Source organism: Leucopleurus acutus, assembly GCF_964270905.1.
Source record: "Leucopleurus acutus genome assembly, chromosome: 15".
NCBI lineage: Eukaryota > Metazoa > Chordata > Mammalia > Artiodactyla > Delphinidae > Leucopleurus > Leucopleurus acutus.
The window spans coordinates 9,471,212-9,495,319 of record NC_139157.1 but is presented as its reverse complement, the minus strand read 5'-3'; the positions used below and the strand labels follow the sequence as shown (position 1 = coordinate 9,495,319).

General features: G+C 54.8%; 1 protein-coding gene across 2 annotated transcripts in view; it reads left to right on the top strand.

Moving 5' to 3' along the window:
* Positions 1-24,108, top strand: part of SYNJ2 (synaptojanin 2) — a gene marked incomplete at both ends in the record, with an annotated part of 95,848 nt that overhangs the window by 33,781 nt on the left and 37,959 nt on the right. For both annotated transcript variants that reach the window (XM_082855809.1, XM_082855810.1), the window contains 3 exons: positions 7,035-7,305; positions 10,979-11,204; positions 19,017-19,100. In XM_082855809.1, coding sequence (XP_082711935.1) covers positions 7,035-7,305; positions 10,979-11,204; positions 19,017-19,100 — 581 coding nt within the window. The remainder of the gene's footprint in view (positions 1-7,034; positions 7,306-10,978; positions 11,205-19,016; positions 19,101-24,108) is intronic.

Below are 24,108 nucleotides of genomic sequence, written 5' to 3'. Positions count from 1 at the left end.
TCAGAGTGAGCCAGGGTGTGTGCGGGTGCCCAGCTGCAGCAGGCTCATCCCGGGGCAGGGAGTGGAGAGAGGTGACCAACTCCTAAAGCTGCCCTGGGCAAGGCCATCCTCCCCGCCTGCAGCCCTCCACCCTCCCCTGAGGGGAGTGAGCACAGCCTCTGGTCCCCAGCCCCCATTTCTGGTGTGCTCTGAATCCCCTCAGCCCTGCCCACCAGTGTCACCCTGCAGGGTGGGCTGTGAAGCCTCCCTGAGCATGGTGAGAATGCGTTTGACTTTTGGAATGTCAGGATTATTCGGCCTTTCTCAACACATTTCTGAAAGTGCCCAGGGTATCTGAAGGATGGAAGGATTGGGCCTTGGTATCGAGTTTTTCAAATTCCCTTTGGCTACACTGAGGAGTGTTTGGCTTTAACTTGAATTTCTTTTCCCACTGCAAGTCCCCACCCCAGGACTATGGTCTGTTTTGTTTTTTTTCCCCACCTGTGGAGGGTGTCAGCAGCACAGAGTGAAATTCCAACTTTCATTTGCTACCGAGACAACCAGCCCGAGTGGGAGTCGGCCGCCCTTTTTGATTTTCTTAGGCTGAAGGCCTCTGTACAAAGAGAGAGACTTCCCCTCAGGCTCTTAACTTGGGGCAGTTGTTCAGTTTCAATCTACCTCAGTGAAAATAGCCTTTTATGTTAGAAATTAAGAAACATATACAGGTTTGTAGATTTTCGTGGAGAGCCAAAGTCCCTCCTTCCTCTCTGAAATGGCAGCAGGAAGCAGGTGGAGCCCCCGCAGTAAGCCCCGGAGCTGGGCTTCATGACACATACACAGTACAGAGCATAGAAAGTGAGAGTATAGCTATGGAAAGAATTTATCCCAATGATTATAGGGATTTAACTCCCTTTTCACCTAAGCTCTCAAGGCCTCCCTATTTCATAGCCTCAGAGGTTGAAGAAATTGAGGTCTCTAATGAATTGCGTCTCCTGGAGTTGTGCAGTGCACAGCCTGTGAAACTGTACATGCCAGTCCTGTAAACCTTCCGCCAGATAGCCCTCCTCAAATCTAGTTTCGGCTTCTCAACAGACTGACCTGAGTTAATTTAATTTCTAATTTCCTCTAAAAGCAGGAAAACTGCCTCAAGTCTATCTTACATAGTTCTGAAGGGGCTTACATGAGAGAATGAACATGGACTGAACTTGGGTACTGAGTGTTGGGGGAGGCTGTCCTGCAGGGGGTGGGTCTTTCTGGGAGAACTAGGTATGTGGCCCAGGCTGAGTGCCTTCCGGTCGGGGACTCCTAGTGGTGGTTAGTCTGCCCAGGCCAGTCGAGGGCTGACTTCTCTGGGCAGTCACCGCCGAATGGAACGTCTCTGGAGAGGGAATTTTGAGTCTCTGAGCCTTTGAGATTCGGGGAAGGCAGTGTCCTCCAGCAAGTCTTGAAAGGGGATGGCCATCAGTTGTAATAATTTATTTTAATCCTTACACCCAGTGGTGTGCTCTCCACTGTTTGACTTCCAGCTCTCTGGGGGGAACTCCCTGACAGGTCGCGTTTGCCAATTTCTGTGGTGTAAGTGCACCCACCGCGGCTGACTTCAGGCCAGTGTGGAATTGGGCTGTGATGTGCTCCGCTGGCTCCCGGGATTTGGTGAAAGCTGCCAGCGCCCCACTGCCTTCACTGCTCTCATCTTCTTGGCAGGGAAGGATAAAGAGGTACTTGAGGTGAGCAGGTGGATACAGATCATTAGAATTCTGAGCTCGTTGGTAAGGGGTAGGGGCGGGAGCTCCGGGCTCCTCTGGCCGCAGCTCATCACTTCACAGCTGGGGAAGCCTAGGCTCCCTGAGTCCCATGTTCATGGATCTGAGAGCATCCTCTACCAGCAGACGAGTAGGTAAGACAGTTTGTAGGCACCCAGGGTTGAGATCAGTACGCACCTGGCCGGGGAGAGAACTCCGAGGCTGAGCAAACACAGAGAAAACCCAGCATAGAAAATGCCCAGCCTTGTCCCTGAATGAACCATTGTGTCTGCCCCTGACTCATCGGGACTCCAGCGCCCGCCCTTCCCAGCCAGATGATGGACGACAGGGGGCCACAGAGGAGGCTCGGACCCTGGCACTGCAGGGGTCGGGGTTTCTCCTGGGCAGCTCTGACTTGGAGCTGGGCTTTGAGGGAGAGGATTTCTACATCGATATTGAGGTTTTGGAGGCTTTTTAAAATTGGGGTAAAATATTCATAAGATGAAATTTACCATTTTAAGCAGTTTTAAGCATACAGGCCAGTGGCATGAAGGACATTCACATTGTTGTGCAGCCGTCACCACCATCCGTCTCTTGAACGTTTTTCATCTTCCCAAACTGAAGCCCTGTCCCCGTGAACAAGTATATATATCGAGTTGGTTGCATTCCGTTGCCCCACGCTGCACACTCAGGCTGCCTCTGTGTGCGGGTGTGACCTCTCCTGGTTGTGGTGTGTCTTTTTGGCCTGTGACCCATTTCTTGCCCTCACCCCCTCCTCACCTGACTCTGGCCGGCAACCTCTCGCCCAGGCATGGTCTTGCTTGGGCCAGAGCACTGGAACCAGAGTGTTGGAGCTGGAAGGGGCGGGGAGCCCATCTGGTGCCCAGAGAGGGCCTGGGACTTGTCTGAGGCCCCAGAGGCCATTGGAGGCGTGCAGAGCCCAGAGCCCCGTCTTCTGAGGCCAAGGCAAGCTTGGCTTTTGTCTTTGCCTTGCTACAAGGCCCTAACTGGTTTCAAGCCCCTGGACTCAGCCTTGACTAATGACTTCTGAGACATCCCCACCCTCGTCCCAGGCCCAGTTTACTTCTGGGCTGTGAGAAAATTGATCCTGTGTTACTGGAAACACAGCTTGGATCCCGTGCTCAAGGTGACGGCAGAGGGGATTCCTCACACGCCGGGGTTGGGGGCGGGGTGGCGCATCCCACCGACCTCACTTTTACCCCTAGAGACGCCTTCTGTGTGGGATCACAGGCTAACAGCATCCTCACGGTACCACCCCCAACCCCTGTCTCCTGCAGTGCATGAGAGCACAGGGACTGTTACACAGATGGGTAGACGGGGTGATGCCAGGGCTGGAGTGACCCCTGCCAGGCTGAGCAGGCCGGGCAGGTCTCCCTCCTGGAGGGACGGAGGCCTAGGGCTGTTCTTCTGGGGGTCACAGAGACAGTCCACAGTGCAGGACATGGTTAGATCTGAGGAGAACAGTTTCCAAGCCCTCCACTCCTTCCAGGAATCGGTTTGCCGAAACATGTCCTGTGATGAGGGGCCAGTTTCTCACCCTCTCTGTTCCATCCACAGCCACCTGTCTGCTCTCTTACCTTTCCCCTGCCCGGAATCTCACTGTGGTGAGCTGCTTCAGAAGTAAATGCCTCTAGGGTGCCAAACACAGGGACAGTTCAGAATACTGTCAGCAGTTGAGGAAGCCAGTCACCTCAATGACTAGGTAGCAGATTTGTTGACAAGCCAGATGATAGTCAATTGTTTGCCTTCCACAAAATGGAAGTAGTTGGGGCATCAGCTGACAGCATTAACAGTAACTTTGTTGATAGAGTATTGTGATTTCTTTTTCTTTAACGTGTAGCTCAGAAGGATTTTGAAGGGTTGAGTGACATTTCTATAATGAAGCTCTTTCTGTTCCCACCTATTTATTAATGTAAACGAGGTCTCTTAGTGTTTACTGCTATAAAAATGGAAAATAGAACTAGACTTGATATAGAATCTATTGATAGTTTCATTCCATCAATAAATAATATTTATCCATGAACTGTAAGTCCCATCCATCCCATTAAGAGAAGCCTTTCCGACAAATCTTTACTTTTTCTATTAAACAACTATTTAACAAAAATGTTTCGTTTACATCGTTTGACCAATCGTGTACTAAAAATCATTGCCTGAGTGATAACTCAAGCCAGAAGCCACTCTTTTTGGAGACGTGGAGCTGCAGAATCAAATTGCTGTACAATATGGTCAGGTGAAGCACAAAATGTTACATTAGGATGAAGCTCTGTGGGGAGAGTGGACTGGAAATAGGAGGAAAAATCCCGTCTGTTAAAGAAGATCTTGTGCATGGATTCCTTTAAACAATAGACGATGAGTATGAATCACCGTCTGGATTCCACCGGCTGCTGGTAAAGAGGCCCACGACGGCTTTACGTGTCAGCATTTAGCACGTGATGGAAAATGTATCACTCACAACCATTTAAACTAATAGCGAACCCTTCTGGTGCCAATTTGAAAATGAGCGAGAGGTGCATTGGTCAACCACAGTTCTTAGAGAGACAACAGCCGAAGTTGTTGAAGGCCGCTGGACCTTATGGCCAGATGCAGCCTGGGCCAAGGTGAGACCCACGTTTGCATCTTGGTCCAACACAGACCAGCTGTGCACCGGGCGGGTGATTCAGCTCCCCGGGGACAGTCTCTTGTGTCAGATAGCAGCGCTGTTAGGCAGGTTGGCCATACTTCTGCAAGGCCACGGTTAAGAGCACCGGCTCTGGAACCAGACTTGGCTTGAGTAACTTGCCCGGGTGGGATAGCCAGAAAGTGGATTCGAATCCCACCTCCCCGCTGTGCCACCTCGGGCAGGCTACTCACCCTCCCTGTGCCTCTGTCTCCCTTCCTTTGAATGGGGCTAAAAATTGTACCTCCCTCATGGGGGTGCTGGGAGGAAGTGTGTGGAATGGTGCCCGGCACACGGTAAGCATCGCCCTGAGGATTAACTGTCGCTAGAGCATCTGCTTCCCGCGTGCTCCCACACGGTGGCTCTTCTTATTCTTCACCCTCTCCTGAGCCCCTCGTCCCAGGACTCGGGAGCCCGACGCCTCGGTGGTGGCGGCCCCTTCCCTTTGCGCTCATATATTTCAAGAGCCTTTTCACGCCTGCAGTTGCACGCCCGCCCCACGCCTCCCCCGGGCCACTGCCCTGCGCAGGAAGTGCGTGCTGTCTTCGGAGCACCCTGGAACTCTTGCCAGGGACTCGGTCCCCCGACGCAGAGGCTGTTGAGGAAGTGGTACCAGAAACCCACTTCATGCCTCGGAGGGAGAGACGTAAAGTAGAATTTTCCATGCCGCCCCTGGAACCCACCCCCTCCAGAGTAATCTTGGGCTCGCAGCCTAGACCACTGGGCTGTCCTCTGGCCACTGCAAGGGGACAGTTCTCGAACTCTGCTTCACCCCGTGCCGAGCCCACCGGAAGAGGCAGGTGGGATGCGTGGGCACTGGTTCTAGCACAGGCTGGGGTAGTATTTGTATTTGTGAGGCTGAAATTTGAGGATGTCAACCCCACATAAACCCCACCTGTCTTCCAGAAACGACGCCTGTTCTGCTTAAGAAACTCAGCCCCCTGACACCTGGCACTGTCCGCAGCATAACTGCCTTATGCTTGTTGTTTCAAAATGATTTCCTGATCATGTGACTGGAGACGTGGGATACGAGCCAGTATGGTTGCCAATTGTATGTGACCCCCAAACCCCGGTAGGCCTGGTACAAGTGGTGACCTATTTATCAAATGAAGGGCTCTTTAATAAAAACCGGATGTTACCCGACCCCCAGCAGGACTCTTTTTCTCATTCAGTGTGAGGAAGGAGCCTAGCATAAGTGAGCAGTGGAGTTGGCAGTCTTAGGGGTCTTAGCAAAGTGTCCAGAGATCTAAGGACACTGACCACCATTGCTGCGGATAATGACCACTGAACATCTGGAGTAGATCTTGGTGGGATCGGGTCCTTTAAACCTCAGTAGGATGGGAGGAGTGTGCTCTGGACCAGAATCACACCAGCCCCTAAAGGCTAGTTACCCAAGTTATCTCCTGGGCCTTCTCCTGAGAAAGGGGACTATGGGGCAGTGTCCCCACTGTCCCCAGAGTAAAGCATTGCCTTGGAACAGAAAACAGCCATGGATGGTGTGGTGGCATCCCCGGAGAGGGGTGTGTCCTCCTCCTGGCAGTGGGGTCCACACTGGTTGGGGTAACCTTTCACCGGGGGAGGGGAGGCTCGAGCTGCTCTCTCATTGGCCTATTTAGGAAGAGTTCATCAAACACTTGCCGTATGCAATGCTAGGATGCTGGGATATGACAACCAAACAGAGCCCTGCCCCTAAGGAACCCCCAATCTACTGGGGGACACACGCAGGGAAGGAGGCTGTTAGCTTTGTGTGTGACGAGGGCTACCACTTAGCCCTTAGAAGGGACACCCAGCAGTGTCTTGGGAGAGCAGGGAAGCCTCCCTGGAGGAGGTGCTGCCGACCTGACCCCAGAAGGGCGGAGAGGAGTTCTCCTGGGAAGGGGTCTGGGTAGAGGCGTTGGGAAGGCTCTTGCTGGTCTAGAGGCTGAGGGTGGGAAGGTGACTGGGGAGGGAGTTGAGGAAGGCCTCGCTGGCAGAGGCCCAGGGGTGCAAGGGCACATCTGAGGAGCTGCAGAGATGGCCTGTAAAAGCTGCTGGACCCTGGGCGCTGTGTGTGGGAAGGGGCAGGAGGTGGGCAGGAGTGGCTCAGACCTCCCAGATGTTCCCACTTCAGCCCTGTGGGCAAGTGGGAGCCTGGAAGGATTTCAGCAAAGGAGGGAGGTCTGCGATCAAGCGGGTTTGGGAGGCCGCTCCAGCGATGGAGCTTGGAGGACTGACTCCGGCTGGGGCCCTGAGGATTCGTGGGGAGGGTGGATTTGAGAGGCTTGAGGTGTGGGGCTGGGAAGGCTCCAGGCAGACTCTGGAGGGCAGCAGGACCACCTGGGCTTGGTAAGCGCAGCCTGCTGGCCCGGCCCCGGAGGCCTGGGTGGTGCCGAGAATTCACATTTCTAACAGGCTGCAGGTGACACTGCTGCTGCTGGACAGGGGCCGGGCTCTGGAACACGGCTCCAGGCTTTGGGCTCGGGTGACAGGGCGGACCCCTGAGCCATGGAGTTTAGGAAGGCGAGGTCTGGGGGATGCAAAGGCGAGAACAGGAAGTTGCGTGGTTGCAGCTGAAAGCCCGGCTGCCCATCACCCGCGTCACCCCCAGCCGCTGTGCCGCCCGTGATCCTCAGCCCCTACGTCTCACTCCCTTCCAGGTGGCACCTCCCTGAGCTTCCTGGTTTTGGTGACGGGCTGCACATCTGTGGGCAGAATTCCAGAGGCCGAAATCTACAAAATCACCGCCACCGACTTTTACCCACTTCAGGAAGAGGCCAAGGAGGAGGACCGCCTCACAGCCTTGAGGAAGATCCTCAACTCAGGGGTCTTCTACTTCTCGTGGCCCAACGATGGGTCTTGCTTCGACCTCACTGTCCGGGCGCAGAAGCAGGGCGATGACAGCTCCGAGTGGGGCAACTCCTTCTTCTGGTGAGGCCCTGGGGCCCGGGCTCTCCTGCCCACAGCTGACATGGAGGGCGGGCTCCGATGGGCGCCTGCATCCTTGATCTCCACTTTGCACGTGGGTCACCTGTGAGAGCTGTGATCTGTGCCCGCTCACTCTCCGCACAATGAGAGGCAAACAAGCCCCACTCCCCACCAGGGGTCGGGGAGGGTGTTCAACATGGTTTAATGCAGACTTAGGAAGGAAAATCTGCTCCATAAGTAAAGAGCGCAAGTGGCAGCATCTCCCGGTTTCTCCAAGTGCCTGGGCCTGTGCTCAGTGCTTCCCTGGCCCCTGGGCCCCTCCGTTCTCCTGGTTATCCTCCGGCCTACAGACATTTACCACCGACATTTCTAAAGCACTGTTCTAAGTTCTCTGGGGGTCATGACTCACGTAATCCGCATAGTAACCAATGAGGTAGGGTCTGTTATCCCCATTTTACAGGTAAGGAGACTGAGGCTTGAATAACTGAGGGAATTTGAACCCAGGCATCTGGCTCCAGATCCCATGCTGTTAATCACGAAACCAAACCAGTTGTATCAACGGCAAAACTGAGTTATCCTGCCAAGGTGGTGTGCGGTAGTGTGATAAGACAGACCTGGAGCCCAGGCAAAAGTGCTTGGGTTTCTGTATGTTTAGGGTCATCTGGGCGCTCCTTCAGGGACTAGCTAGTGTGGATGACCCTATAAATATGTAAATTATCTCCCTTTCTGGGCTCCAGGGGTCATGACCCTCACCAGTCCTGTGAAAGAGCCAGGGGGGTACAGCGATTCACATGCAATGGAGCTGTTCCCCTCAGATTTACCAGGAGATGAGAGTCAGAAGCCAAAGTGATGAAAATCCTGCTGGAGAAATTGTTCCAGTACACCTCACATAATGAGGCGTTCCTAGATCCCAGTGTTGGCCTCTGGGGCTACCCCAGTTTCTAGCCCTGAGTCAGGACTGATGAGGCTTCTTTGTGCCCTTTATTTATTCATCCCTCCCTTACCCAAACAGAGGAGGTCATAGGTTTCCATCACCAGGTAAGTGTACTTAGCTTGGTGCTTGGACTCCCACAAGTGAGTTCCTGACTTCCATTTGGAGAAAGGGGGTTCACCATATCCTTCCATGTGTCCCCGTACTCCCTGCCCCCCCAAATCTTCTTAGGTTCTCTGGTTTTGTTGAGTTTGGGGGCAGTAGCATGCTCAAACTTCAAGCGTGTGAATCTCCTGCTGACCTCGTTAAAATGCAGATTTTGCCTGAGCAGGGCTGGGCTGGGGCCCGAGACTCGGCATTTCTAGCAAGGAGCCAGTGGTGACGCCATTGCTGCTGGTTTGAGGACCACACCCTGAGTAACAGGTCCAGGGGATGGTGTGTCTGTGAATCACTAGTTCCATTTTGCAGGTGCACGTGCCCCTGAAGGCAGCCAAGCTCAGGGACACAGGGGCTGTGGGGTATGAGGGGTCTTTCTTAGGCCGGGGGCTCCTTTTCTGCTGGGACTGTCTGATGAGCCGAGGCCAGAGGTCTCAGAGGGTGCCTGGATTGCCCTTTGTACCTGCTCTTCTCAGGCCTCCTGATGCCAGCTCTGTGGTTGGAGATTTGAGATCCACAAAGAAGACAAAGCAGAGAATCATAGAGTGAAGGCGGAAGGGGCTTGGGGAGGGGGAGGCCCCGAGTGCACACTAGACTGTCTTGGGCTCTGGAGGTGCGAGGCTGCTGGGCCATCCCACACTCCAGGGCGTGGTGTTTGGGCTCAGGGCGGCACCCATGGAGCTGACCACAGCTGAGTCAGCCCCAGCTTGCGTGGTCACGGGCTTGATGGCCTGAACCCACCATTTTGGGTGCGGTGTTCAAGGTCTGAACCCACATCTGGAGTCAGATGGGGTCAGCGCTGAACGTGGCTGGTGTACAGCGGGGTGAAGGCATTTTTCTGGGCTGGTTACTGTTCCCCACGATCGTTGCTTCCTAGTACCATCCAGTCCTGGAAGGAGACGCAGGCTGTTTTCCTTTGTAGGTTTGGGTTCCTTCCTTCAAGGATGTGAGCTGTCCTCCCACAGCGGGTCAGGCCAGTGTGACTACAGACAGGATTATTTAGAGCTGTCTGTTTGGCAAACGGTTCCTTCTCCTGACCCCTAGTGACTGATGGCAGCCATAGCCGTGTGGCTGGAAGACCCTGGAATATTCTGGAGGCCTTCCTTTGATGCTGATTTCATATGGGGATGACTAAAGATGGTTTATCATCTGAATTTTAGAGAGGGTTTCAGAAGAGGGGAAGGTGTTTTTGTAAAGTAATGCTTCATGCTCATCATTCTTTAGGCAGACCAGCGCCCTGGTGTGAGAGGTCAGGCATGGCCCTGCTCCTGGGGCGGGGGGTGTCTCTTAGTGCCCACGCGGTCACGTCGGGGAGGCTGGCCTGAGAGCAGGGAGTGGCTGCCTCTTGCCACTTAGAGAAGCCGCCTGAGACGTCAGAGCTCACGGCACACTTCTCCAGAAAGGAGAGAGCTGCTTAGGGCAGGAATCGTGCTGCCTTTTTTAAACAAGTAGGGCATTGTGACCTAGATTAGCTTGCTACCCTGTGGTGGTTCCTGCCTCCTGGGGAGCGTGTTAGGGGCCTCAGAACGGCACTGCTTGGGTCCCCTGGGTGAACTGTGTGGAGCCCGGAAGAAGCCTGAGGCCCGTGCACGCCCTCCGAGCCCCACTTCTCAGAGCAACCACTTGCCTGCTCGGTAAGCTCCAGTGGGCGCTGGGGAGGCCGAGCGAGAGAGAGATGAGAGCAGGGTGTGGCCATGCACAGGTGCAGCTGTCAAGGTAGAGCCTTCAGCAGGAGAGGCTGGGGGTGAAGAGCACAGCTCCAACTCCATGCTACCGCTTCCTGGCGCCGTGACCTTGGGCGAGTACTTCTCTTCTGTGCCTCAGTTTCTTCATCTGTAAAATGGGGTGAAAAATAACACCTGGTACACAGGGCTGTTTCAAGGATGAAGTGAGTTGATCCGTCCCAAAGCACTTAGAACGGTGCTCGGTGCCCTTGATAAAAGTTGGCCTTTATCCCCATGATTATCAGCGTGGATGCCAGAGACCCAGAACAATCCACTGGGTATGGGGAGGAAGTACTAGAACTTTCATTAGGTTTTATGTTCATCTCATCCCGTTTATTTATTATCCATTGCTTTGTAATGCTCTCATTACATTCACCTTGTGGGACCTGAATATAATTTAAGTAAGCATGTAAGCATGCATATATTTAATTATTTTTATGATTTGTCATGTTATCATTTATCACTATCCTGTCATCATAAAGCATGATTAAATTTTTACTGATGGAATTTATTATCAAAAACTGCAGAGGCCACCAGTGTAAACAGAGGCTTCTCTGAGATTCCCTGAAAGGCCTGTGACTGACTCACACCTGTACCTGGATTCCATTCACCGATACTGACGCCTGGGAGTAGCTTCAGGAAAGGACTCCTAGCCCTTTCCTGCTGCACGTGTCTCCGTGGCCCTGCCGTTTGGGGTGTCTCTGAAGCACACGCACGTCCCGGGCTGTGTGTCCCGAGTGTGGAGTTCATGGGGAGTGTGCAGTGTGGGAAGGCAGCCCCTGGGCACCTCCCCGACTTGCTTTGGGCACGGTGTTCCCTCGAGGATGTGAGGCGGCCTGAACCGCTGTGGGGCCCTGTTTTGCAGGAACCAGCTGCTGCACGTGCCCCTGAGGCAGCACCAGGTGCGCTGCTGTGACTGGCTGCTGAAGGTCATCTGCGGGGTGGTGGCCGTCCGCACGGTGTACGCCTCTCACAAGCAGGCCAAGGCCTGCCTCGTCTCCCGTATCAGCTGCGAGCGCGCCGGTGCTCGCTTCCACACCCGAGGCGTGAACGACGACGGCCATGTGTCCAACTTCGTGGAGACGGAGCAGGTCAGTAGTGCCTAGGCCGGCCCGTGGCCCCCGCTGGTTCAGAGCAGAGGGACCTGTGCAAACTTGTTTCCGTTGGAGGCGGGGGTGCTGGAGGCGTTTTCGTGGCTCCTCGCTCTCCCAGGAGCACAGAATGTGTCCCTGGGGCTCTGTTTGCAAATGTGGCCTCGGGTTTGCATGCTGTATCTTTTCTTTTAATACATTTATCTATTTACTTACATATATTTTTGGCCGTGTTGGGTCTTCGTTGCTGTGTGCGGGCTTTCTCTAGTTGTGGCGAGCGGGGGCTACTCTTCGTCGCGGTGCGCGGGCTTCTCATGGCGGTGGGTTTTCTTGTTGTGGAGCACGGGCTCTAGGCACGTGGGCTTCAGTAGTTGTGGCACACGGGCTCAGTAGTTTGTGGCTTGGGGCTTAGTTGCTCTGCGGCACGTGGGATCTTCCCGGACCAGGGCTCGAACCCGTGTCCCCTGCATTGGCAGGCGGATTCTTAACCACTGCGCCACCAGGGAAGTCCCTGCATGCTGTATCTTTTTTGATTCTCTTCTCACGCTGGAAAAGTGTTGCTTACCCAGGGGTATTTTCAGCTAAAAAGAAGAAGGAATTTTTGCCGTGATATCATGAAGGGTGGTGGTTATTCAGAGAGCAGCTGACAAATGAACCAATAAGGTTTGAAATCTTTTTAAGACAAAAGTAAGGAGCTGAATAATGGCAGGATGAGAGAAGGAAGTTATTTTTCATTCTAGATCCACTGAAGCTTCCTCCTGGAAGCAAGTCTTAGCAGCTGGGAGTTGTGAAATCTGCATGTGAGGCAGCAGCTCCGTGGAATAGAACCTTCTGCTTAATTTCTCATTGACTTTTCCCCCCCTAAATTCTGTTCTCATTCCCAGAGATGCTGTCTTACAGCTGCTTTATTTATTATTATTATTATTTTTTTGCTAACAGGCGATTTTTTTGCGAACATGCTAACATGCGATGTTATCCTACACAGTAGGATAATACCACTGTGTAGACTAACAGAATAAATCAAAGGATAGCCCATGAAAGGCACAGGTGTAGTATTGCCGTGGGTGTCAAGCTGCAAGCAGCCCGTGTTTATTTAGTGCTGATGGGACTTTGCATCCCCTCTTACGGCTGCAGCTGTGACAGGTGTTTCCTACCAGGGCTTTAGCCAGTTTAATTCAGCACAGATTTGAGCACTTGCCTTCCGTGTGTGAGCTGGACCTGCCTGGGCTTTCGGAGGGCACAGAGCGGGGAGGGTCCTCTTGGGGTCAGATGCTGAGTAGGGGGATGCCAGTCAGCAGCCTGAAGATGAGCACAGGGGCAATTTCTTGCCTGTGACTTCAGCTCTCCTGGACATAGACGCGGCTGGTAAATAAACACCTGGTTAAAAATGACAGAGAAAACGCGGCCCCCAGATGGGGGCCTTCCTCACGGTGTTCCATCCCGGTCTTTATCCTTGTGTCATTAGTCTTTGCACCATTCAATTCATGCCACAGATCTTAATTACTTTTCACCTGCCACAGGCTGAGCGCTGTGCTGGGAAGTGGGGGCCAAAGATGCAAAGCATTTTTGGACGAATCAAAATACCAGAGACCCTGAACCTGGTAACTGAGCGGGATTTAGGAGGTTTCCGGGGGCAGCCCTGGAGCGAGCCCCTGCGGTTCAGCCTTCGCCTCGTTCCCCATCCCGCCCTCGGGCAGAGAGTACCTTGTTTAGCGCCCCTTAGATTTTTTTGGATTTCAACCAGTTTTTTAAAAATTGGGGTCCCATCTACTGTGTCTTGTCAAGCAAGTCATTGATAAAGCAACTGTCCTCCTTATCACTGTCTGTTCCTAAACGGTAAGACGTTTTAACACTGAAAATGTAAGAAGACGTAGTGGTTTCCTGGAACTGCTGTAACGAGCACCGCAAATGGTGGGAGTGGGGGCGTGCTGAAAAGGACTGAAAGGTATTGTCTCCCAGGCCTGGAGGCCAGAGCCCGAGATCAGGGCGTGCGCACCGCAGCGCTCCTTCTGAAGCCTCAGGGGGAGGAGCCTTCGCACTGGCAGCTTCTGACGCCCGGCGGTGGCAGCGTCACTCCCATCTGGCTCCAGCACCACGTGGCATCTTCTCCCTGTGTGTGTGTGTTTCTCCCCTTTACATAAGGACACCAGGCATATTGGATTGAGGGCCCATCCTACTCCAACCTGACCTTTCTTAACTAATTGCATCTGCAATGGCTCTTATCTCCAAGTAAGGTCACATTCCCAGGTGCTGGGGGTTAGGCCTTCAACTATCTTTTTTTTTTTTTTTTTTTGCGGTACGCGGGCCTCTCACTGTTGTGGCCTCTCCCGTTGCGGAGCACAGGCTCCGGACGCGCAGGCTCAGCGGCCATGGCTCACGGGCCCAGCCGCTCCGCGGCATGTGGGATCTTCCCAGACCGGGGCACGAACCCGCGTTCCCTGCACCGGCAGGCGGACTTCCCAACCACTGTGCCACCAGGGAAACCCCTTCAACATATCTCTTTGAGGGGGGGCCACAATTCAATCCAACACAAGGACATAACCTGACATTAACAGGTCAGGACTGTGCTTTCAATGCACGCGTTTAGCTTTATGAACAATCTCCCTATTGTCCTTGCTCTTCTCGTTTTTCTACAGACTAGGGTTGGGCCTCTGCTCTGGTTGTTCTAAGTGTGCCTGGTGACTTGCGCTTGTCTCCTGCCTGCCCCGTGTACGTGCTCGGAGGCAGGGACCCTGTCCCCTCCCGCAGCGTGCGGCCGGCCCGCGAGGCCTTAGAGCCTGCAGCGCCCTTCCCCCCCCACCGCGCCCGCTCCTGCAGCCCCCCCCACCCCCCGCTCCTGCAGCCCACCCTGTTACTTAAACTGCCGGCACCTGCCTCCCTTCTTGGGCGCGGGGAGGGGTTTCTTGGCTCCTGTGAGCTTTGTGGGCTTCCGGGTTTGTGCTTTTCCTCCCTTTCTTCCTCCGCGCTGCTCTCGGGATGAGGCCCTCGCCCCGACCTTGCTCCCAGGAGCAGCGGATGAGCTGACAGTCAGCCAGACATCACCAGCTGCTGTCCTGCCGGGACCCAGAGGCTGCAAGTGAGCCCCACGGTGACTTCGTTTTCACAGACACACATGGGGCAGGAGGTCGTGGGCTTGCACCCAAAGCAGTTCCTCGTGGGGCGCGTGCGTTTCAGTCTGCTCCCCAGGGACCCCGTGCTCTCCACCACGGGAGGGAGGAGCCGGACGAGTCACACCAGCAGGCCCCCCACACAGCGTGACCGCCCTGGCGTGTGGAGGAGAAGGTGACCCCAGGGGAGGGTTCGTTTCCCAGAGCCGATACAGGGGTGTCCTCGTCGGCAACACAGATGCACGTCCTGAGCCCCTCAGCTGAGTCTGAGCGGGAGCCTGCTGGGTGGGGTCACAGCAGGGAGGAGACAGACCAGCTGGCCCTCAGGGGTGCCTCCCACGGTGAGTGGTCAGTGCTCAGCTGTGAGCCTCCTACCTGGAGAGAAGAAAAGACAGCAGAGCAAGGGAGGGCAGGGAGAGGCCTGTGTGCTAGCAGAGGACCCTGCAAGGTGGGGAGTCTTGGAGGAGGGCCCTGGGAGGTGGGGAGTCTTGGAGGAGGACGCTGGGAGGTGGGGAGTCTTGGAGGAGGACCCTGGGAGGTGGGGAGTCTTGGAGGAGGACCTTCGGAGGTGGGGAGTCTTGGAGGAGGACCCTGGGAGGTGGGGAGTCTTGTAGGAGGATCCAGGGAGGTGGGGAGTCTTGGACGAGGACGCTGGGAGGTGGGGAGTCTTGCAGGAGGGCCCTGGGAGGTGGGGAGTCTTGGAGGAGGACCTTCGGAGGTGGGGAGTCTTGGAGGAGGACGCTGGGAGGTGGGGAGTCTTGCAGGAGGACCCTGGGAGGTGGGGAGTCTTGCAGGAGGACCCAGGGAGGTGGGGAGTCTTGGAGGAGGGCGGTGGGAGGTGGGGAGTCTTGGAGGAGGACCCTGGGAGGTGGAGAGTCTTGCAGGAGGACCCAGGGAGGTGGGGAGTCTTGGAGGAGGACGCTGGGAGGTGGGGAGTCTTGGAGGAGGGCGGTGGGAGGTGGGGAGTCTTGGAGGAGGACGCTGGGAGGTGGGGAGTCTTGGAGGAGGACCCTGGGAGGTGGGGAGTCTTGCAGGAGGACCCAGGGAGGTGGGGAGTCTTGGAGGAGGACGCTGGGAGGTGGGGAGTCTTGGACGAGGACGCTGGGAGGTGGGGAGTCTTGCAGGAGGGCCCAGGGAGGTGGGGAGTCTTGGAGGAGGACTCTGGGAGGTGGGGAGTCTTGGAGGAGGACTCTGGGAGGTGGGGAGTCTTGGAGCAGGACGCTGGGAGGTGGGGAGTCTTGGAGGAGGACCCAGGGAGGTGGGGAGTCTTGGAGGAGGACGCTGGGAGGTGGGGAGTCTTGGAGGAGGACCCTGGGAGGTGGGGAGTCTTGGAGGAGGACCTTCGGAGGTGGGGAGTCTTGGAGGAGGACCCTGGGAGGTGGGGAGTCTTGTAGGAGGACCCAGGGAGGTGGGGAGTCTTGGACGAGGACGCTGGGAGGTGGGGAGTCTTGCAGGAGGGCCCTGGGAGGTGGGGAGTCTTGGAGGAGGACCTTCGGAGGTGGGGAGTCTTGGAGGAGGACTCTGGGAGGTGGGGAGTCTTGGATGAGGATGCTGGGAGGTGGGGAGTCTTGGAGGAGGACCCTGGGAGGTGGAGAACCACGGAGGGAGAGGAAGACACGAGGCGTCGCCTGCTTCATGACCTGGCATTTAGAGAAATGGCAGGATCTGAAACCTCATGTCTGCACCTGAGGGTGCAGGCAGCAACTTGAGGACATTGGTACTGAGCCTGTGGCAGGAAGGAGCATTGGCTGGGGCAGCTTGGCCCCTCTTGTGTTGCCTGCAGGTCACCTCCGGCCGGTGCCCTCTGCTAAGGGACTGAGACCTCAGCCACTTGGGAGGGGAGGTCCTGTAGCAGAGGCGCGAGGGCGGCTGACGGGCTGCTTGCCTCTGTCATTCAGACCAGCGATGGCGCGAGACGGAGCAGGCTGGATCCCTGACGTGGAGACTAACTCTCAGGGAGCCAGAAAAGGGAGGTGTTTTCAGACCATCCACTCCTGCCTTGCTTTTGTGTTTTTCCCTAAGACAACAGTCTTTCTCCTCCAAGGCAGGCTGTGTGTGTGCACGTTCGTGGGTAGGGGGGTTTTGTGTGGGCATGCAGGCATATGTGTGTTGTGTGTTTGCTCGTGTGCACACACGTATATGTTGTGTGCACATTTGTGTTGTGTAGATGCATGTGTGCGCAGGTGTGGACGGCATCTTGGTCTCCCTGGGCGGAGTCTGCAGTCTTTTCAGCTCTGCTGGGAGTCCCACCTGGTGGGCTCGCTCTGCCGCCATGACTCGCGGCACAGAAAGTCCCCTCATTTACCCAAAGAAAACAAAAGATAACGATTTGGCTACTGAAGATAAGGCCCCTGGTTCATCAGGGAGGTTAGGATGACCGTGAGCGTCCTCCCGGGAATGCACACCTGGAAGGAATTGGTTTGCAAACACCTCATCCTGGACCAGAAGTTCAGCAAAAAGCCTTTTGGAGAAAAGCGTCTCTATCCAGTGGCGAGGCTTCCTGCTTTGTCCCTTTCTCGTTACGGTTGTTGGGCTGCTGCTCCCCCACTCTGTGAAAGGGGCGTGCTCGGTGCCAGGCCTGGCCTCGAGCCACACGCCGCGGTGGCTCCCCCTTCCTGAAGCCCCTCCTGCTCTGCGTTTCCCTCCCACCTCTGTCTGTCCCCTCCTAGATCCCCTCTCCTGCCCGCGGCCTGAACCCTGTTCCCATGTTCTGTGGGACAGGAGGCTTTTCCGACCTGAACGGGAAGGGGTGACCGCCCTGGGCCCCAGAACGCTCCCCCCTTTGCTTCACGGCACGTCACCCCTCTGTGATCAGGTGACGCTAACTCCGTTGAGAGAGGGAAACCGAGGCAGGAGGTGGTTAAGGAACAGAGCCTGGGTCACCCCGCTGGGCAGAGGGGAGTGGGACCCGAGTCGGTGGTGTCCCAGAGCTCACGTGCTGACCTGCGTTCACTCTCCATCCTGTCTCTCCTCCCCCAGGGCCCCCAAGTGCCCTCTGTTAAAACTACCTCTGTGAGGTCAGGCCAGGCGTTGAAGCTCCCGCTAGTTTTAAAACCTGTGTCCTGTCGCCCAGAAAGGAAAGCACTTTAAATCCATCACTACTGTGCGATGATGGGGGTGGTCCTACCACCTTGGGAACAAAGAAGTGGGTGTTCCTGATGATAGGGTGGGCACAGAACTAGAATATTTTCATGTGGGAGGAGGAATAGAGAAATTTGGAGGCATCTTTTCTTTCTGCCCCGGGGGTGGGGTCCGGAGTGCTGGGACCGCTTGTCGGTGTTTTTCTGAAGCTGGTTCTGTGTTAAAGTTCCAGCTCAAGAGGGGCGTGGTCTAATGCCGGAAGTAGTGCCTTTAGCACGTATTAAGTAAAGTGAAGGGTAATCGTTCCTTAGCTTCCGTCAGGTCCCGGGCACTGTTATGAGTTGTCTTTACATATTGGCTGAATTGGTGACTCTCAGCGATCTGGACACAGGCAGGGAGGCTGTATACCTTTAATCTCGCTGTAGCCTGTGCTCCCCGCAGTAGCTTACATGGCCGCTACTTTCTTCTGCTTTTGTCAGTGGAATAATGGAGCGTAACCAATTTGCTGGTGATCAGTATCTGAAAACAGACGAGTTCTTCACCCAGTACATTTTTTTCCTTTGGAGATTAAAGGATAGAGTTTCAGCTCAACATTATAACTCCCAGGCTCATGTAATTCCTGAAGTTCGGGGAACCTTCAGGTCTAATATTCAGGTCCTCCACTGCAGAATTACTAATGCATGTGTGATCTGAGCGTGATCTAGCCGCATGGAAAGCTGCCCTGTAAGGGAGCAGGCCGCTAAGAAATGGAAAGGGCCAGTAGCATCGCCTGAGGCCAGCCCTGCCAGGCCAGGGTAGAGTTACTCAGATAAAGGGCAGCATCTGATAGCTGCCGCAGCCCTCACCCTCGTGATGCTGGGGACTGTACTTTTTGTCCCTTTAGACCTCCCTGGCACTAGAGCATCAGTAAGGGCCTGCAGACGGGTGAGGAGTTGGTACAGCCTGGAAGAACTGTGTGTGGGGGAGGAAGGAGATACATTCCTTAACTTGTAAAGGATGGTCTGTGTCTGTGCAGGTGCTGTCACCCTGGGAGTTTGTGGAGGCTGTGTGTGTGTGTGTGCGTGGACTCCCTGACACGTTTAAGAACACAGTGGTGTAGGGCCAGGACCAACTGTGAGTTCAGGTCAGGTCTTGACTTGCATTGACAAGTGCAGGACCGACTAGTGCAGCTAACTAGGACTTTGGGCTACAGCTGGTTCATTTCATTTCCTCCAGTCCCTTTCCAGTCGCTGTCTGCTACTTCGCCAGTTGACAGGGTGACAGTAGAGGGCTCCCAGGAAGGTCTTAGTTAAATCCCAGAGCCCATTTGCCTCTGTTCCTAAAGTTGGTGGGGAGGGGACTGCTGGGCTTTTCGGGGAGGTCGCTCAGGTTGTGGGATTTCCATCCACCCGCACCCTCCTCCTCGGAGGCTGGGGGGCAGCGGAGCAAGCCTGTGAGCGCTGGCCGGCCTGCGGGGCGGGGAGCAGCTCGGCCAGGCTGGGAGAGGGGCAGAGGGCGCTCAAGCCCGTCGTCGCCCTTCGCTCTGGCTGGTGTCGGGTCTCAGGCAGCCGGATCCCGTTACCGGCCCCAGGACATTCGGTTTCATTGAAGAATACCTTTCCCTTTCTGTCTCCTTGTGGTGTAGATGATCTACATGGATGATGGAGTGTCGTCTTTTGTTCAGATCAGAGGCTCCATTCCGCTGTTTTGGGAGCAGCCAGGGCTTCAGGTAGGTAATAAAAAGCCTGTCCGCGTGTGTCTCTTCTCTTCTAAACGGCTGTGAGTTGTTTCTTTTAGTCATATTTCTTTCATGGCAGTTGCTGGTCTTTTTCCCCAGCCCAGTTGGATTGAGCTGAGTTGTCACAGTGTGTGTGCACGTGTGTGTGAGCGTGCACGTGTGTGTGTGTGCGCGCGCGTGTGTGTGGTGTCGTACACAGAGACATATACGTTGTGTGATTTTCCGATCTCGAGCTCACTGATGACACTGGTGAGGTGGAAGTTCTTTGCAAGTAAGTGGACCACATCGTGTGATTGCAGTTACCTTCACTTAGACCCAAGTTCAGTGTGTTGAGAGCGTGGCCTAAGATGTCTTTTTTTTTTTTGCGGTACGTGGGCCTCTCGCTGTTGTGGCCTCTCCCCTTGTGGAGCACAGGCTCCGGACGCGCAGGCTCAGCGGCCATGGCTCACGGTCACAGCCGCTCCGCGGCATGTGGGATCTTCCCGGACCAGGGCGCGAACCCGTGTCCCCTGCATCGGCAGGTGGACTCTCAACCACTGCGCCATCAGGGAAGGCCCCCTAAGATGTCTTTAGAGAGTTGCGACTCTCCTGGAAAGCTTTGAAAGGTTTTGGGGGCCCCAGCGGCCGTGTGGCAGGTCTGGCGTTTGGAGGTGCTTGTTGTGGGACCGCGTGCGAACTGCACGGAGCTTTCATGTGATTTCTAAAAATACTCCTTGCCGTCCCAACAGGGCACTGGCCGGTGCCAGAGGTATTTGGCCTTCTGTCTCCTGGAATGAGTTCAGGGTGTGGGTCCAAGAGCACGTCTGTCGTCAGTGGAGGGGCACACTGCTTTCCTACCTGGGAGGGTCACGGCCGAGGGGACCTGATTCCTCCACACCGATCTCGGTGTTCCCGCCTGGCTGGAGGGGACGTGGGTGCCCTCAGGAGACCCCTGTGCCCAGGCCTGCGTCGCCTTGGCTCTCCTTCCCGAGCGCTCTGTGTGAGGGTGGCTGGGTCACCAGGCGGTGGCTAGAGAGGCCCAGGGCCACCTGCCAGGCTCTTGGAGTGTTTGACGTGCTGGATCTCACCCGCCCTTGACTTGACCCAGCCTCAGCCGTGGGCACTTTGTCCTCATGCTGTCATCGTGCGGTTGGAAGCCGTGGAAAGGAACCTTATCAGCCCTTAGGTGAGACGGGTGGATGAGTGTCTCAGTTCTGTGGGCAAAAGCTCAATTAACATTCAGTGTTTCCACGAGAAAGGAACAGCTAAGACGTGTGCAGCAGCTGATGGCATTAAGTGGTGGCAGAAAGGTGCACCCCTGAGGATGGGTGGAGATCTCCTCTGGAGGCCGTCCCAAGAGAGCTTTGTTTTCAGACAGCTCTACTGAGATATAATTTGCATACATAAACCTCACCCATATAAAGTGTACAATTCTATGGTTTTTAATGCACTCACAGAGTTGTGTAACCATCACCATCATCTAATGTGAGAACACTTTCATCACCACTGAGAAAACCATGGACCCATCAGTGGTCACTCCCCATTCCCTCCCCGAGGCCTGGGCAACTGTTCTACTTTCTGTCTCTATAATTTGCCTATTCGGGACATTCTCAAAGGGGTTTTGAAACTTGGTTTTCTTTAGATTTGGAGTTTTCCTTTGATTTGTAAGAAACCCCCAAACTGGGAGATGGTTATGAGAGAGTGTTAGAATTTGGGAAGGGCCCTTAGAAATTCGTCTGTTCCACCCTCTCGCGCAGCTTGGGGTGGCTCCATTCTTCTTATTATTAGCTAGTTTCTCCTTGCTTTGCACACCGTCTGTCTCTACAGGGCGTTCCAGGGGACGTGCCACACAAAGTCTGAATTCCCAGACCTTCAGGAACCTTCGTGGTTCCCCCTTTCTCCATTTCGTCTTCTCCAGGGCCTTCCTTTGGCCATTTCTGTCTTATTTCTAGGACTCTCCACACTCTGGTCTCCCTCTTCTAAAAACAAGACAAAACTTGTCAGTCCCCTCTTTAATTTTGGTCTCCAGCTTGACTCCTCTGGTGCTCCAGACACAGCCTGACCCTGCATGGGAACAACTGTCCCCCAGTCTGACTTGGATCCGCATCCATGGACCTTGGGTGGCTTGCTTTTCTGTAGCTGTAGCATCTTTTAGACTCATAACACTTGTTAAGCCTCTTCCACAGCCTCCGTGCTTTCTTCAAAATAAGTTTCAAAAGGCTTTAGCGTTCATGAATCTTAAGGATTTGCTAACCTTTGGGTTTAATACCCGTGTTTATCCTCTAAATACAATCCCTCATCAAAGAGAGATGAGGTCATCTTCCTAGGGCACAGGAGGGCAACTTTCAGTCACCCTGCCCGAACTGTCAATAGCAAGCCTGATGAGCAGTCCTGGTTGTTTTTCTCTACTTTGAAAAATTCCCCCTCCTTCTTCACTTAGGTTAGATGAAAAGTGCAAAGATTTGGGGGTAAAGAGCTGCTTTTTAAGTTGCAGTGTTGCGCCTTCGCCCTTTTGCAGTTACCCCAAGGGAGTGGATGAGCCCCGCCGGGGTTGGGGCACGGAGGTGCGCAGAGAGGACCGTGGGATGATGATTTGTCTGCACGTTATCACGGGCATAGTGCCTTCATTACAGACTCCTGGATCCTGACTGCATTTCCAGCAACCATGTACCTTTAGCAGTTCATCTTTATCTTGTTAATAGGTTGTGCAGATTATAAATAGCCTTAGTTTACTCTTCTGTAAAATGGGATTGATGATAACAATCTCCTAGGGTTATGGAGAGGATTAAATATCATAGGATGTATTAGAATTTAGCTCAGTATCTAGAATCTAAAAAGTACTAAAAAAGGTGGCTGTTAATGGTATTAATAACGTAAGTTATAGCATCTAAGAGACAAAAAGCACAAGTTGCATTTGCATCAGGAGAAGCACGGCTCTTTGCATCCTGCAAGCGGAGTAGGCCCCACGAGGACACCATGTGGTGTAGTGACAGTGTCCTCACGTTTTTGCATTCATGTATGGCACGAGCACCAGTCTCCTAGGCTCTTCCACTTCCCAGCCCTCATACACACCCCGGGGAAGCCATTTATTCATCCCACAGACACTCATCAAGCACCTGGTACATGTAGGCACCTGACATCAGATGTCGCCCCCGACTTCGGGGTGGAGGTGACAGGACATAACAGTGTTGTACGACTAGAGCTGGGAGAGAGGAAGGCCGAGATCCCTGTGGCAGCTCTGGGGACGGACAGTCCACTCAGGCTGCAGGGGTGGGTGTCTGAACTGACCTGAGAGGGATTGGGTGGAATCACCCAGGCCAGGAAGGCAGCCTGCAGAGGGAACCACAGATGCAGGTGTTGCAACCGCTGTGTCAGAGCACATCTGGGGACCTGTGCTGGCTCTGCTCCCTGCAGCCCGGGCATGGGGGACAGGGGTCGTGGTGAAAGGTGAGACTGGAGAGGCTGGCAAGGCCCAGATGAACATGGGTTTTGTATGTTACGCTAAGGAGTTTGACTTTTACCCCGGTGGTGCCCAAACTGCTGCACATTAGAATCACCTGGGCAGCTCATAAAATTCCTGGCACTCGGGGTGCATGCCATCCCAGTTACATCAGCACGTCTGCAGGTGGGAGCAGGCATCAGTACTGTTTTGAAGACCCTGAGATGACTCCAATGTGCAGAAGGCTTGGGAATCACTCAAGGTTATGCTGGTAAAACAGTTTTTTGGGGGCCAGGAGGGAGAAGTTTTGGTTTGTAGCATTTGCCCATTTCCGTGGTGTAAATACTCCCATCAGAGCTGATTTCAAGCCAACAGCTTGAACTCGGAGCTGGGAAGAGGTGTGCGTACCGTGGCTTGTGAGCCGGAAGGAGCTGGCTCTGCACGCTCTGGACGCTGCGCTAAAGGGTTCAAGGGGTGGGTGATGAGACCTAAGTAAGCTTTGGAGTTTGGAGGAAGAAGATGGAAGGTAAGGACACCAGGTGGGACGGTGGCATGGATCCAGGTCAGAGACGCTGCCGGCTTTAACTAGGGGAGGCCGTGGAGGGGGAGGGAGAGGTTCAGAGATGCCGTCTGTGGCCCTGGGACCCTCTCAAGTGCTCACGGAGGCTCTGTGTGGACTCAGCCAGGCATTATTCTTCCAGCCACTCCCTCGGGCTCAGCCTGGAATCTTTGGGATTGAACCTCTGACTTTAGGGACCAGACAGGAGTGAGTGGCTGATGTCCACCTGGCCGGGGGAGGAAGGAGACTAAAAAAAGCAGCGCGGTCAGTTCCTGAGTGCCGGGGCCAGCAGCGGTTTCATTTCAGCCCTGCGTGAAGCTGCTCCCTGAGGCTCTGACAGACTGTGGCCTCAGGACTAGGTGACACCAGAGAGGAGAGATTCAGGTCAGTGTCGGGACGTGCGGCCTTAGGCAGCTGGACTAACGGGTTGTCGAGCTGATGGACGAATGACCTCCCGGAGAGTGTCCGAGGCCCCCCTTCTGCCCACGCCCCGTCCACTTAGGAGGCGGGGGGACATGGCTGTGGGCAGGGTGCCCTGTGTGCGGGTGTAGACACAGACCCCCGGGCTGCTCTCGGCCCGCTGCCTTGTCCCCTCACAGGCATTCAAACCCCCAGCAAAAAGGGAACAACGACGATGATTAGGTAGAAACCAGCACCTCTCAGACTGTAGCCTCGGGGGCGTGTGTGTGCATATGTGAGCCACCTTGTGCAGGAGTCACCTGGGTACTTGTTAAAACACAGGTTCCTGGCCCCACCCCCGGAGACCTTCATTCAGTAGGTCTGAGGTGGGCCCTCAAATCTGCATTTCTAACAAGCTCTCAGGGCACACTGATGCTGCCGGTCCGGGGACCACACTTTGAGAACCACTGGAGTCAGGGATCCTTTCTGCCCATTTACTGCCCTGGTCATTCACTGTGGGTGGTGCCCTTAGTGTCATCAGCAGTGACGTTGGACTGACTGCTGTGGGGATGGGAACACGCCTCCAAGGGTCCTTCCTTGCCCTGTCCACGCAGAGAGTCTGG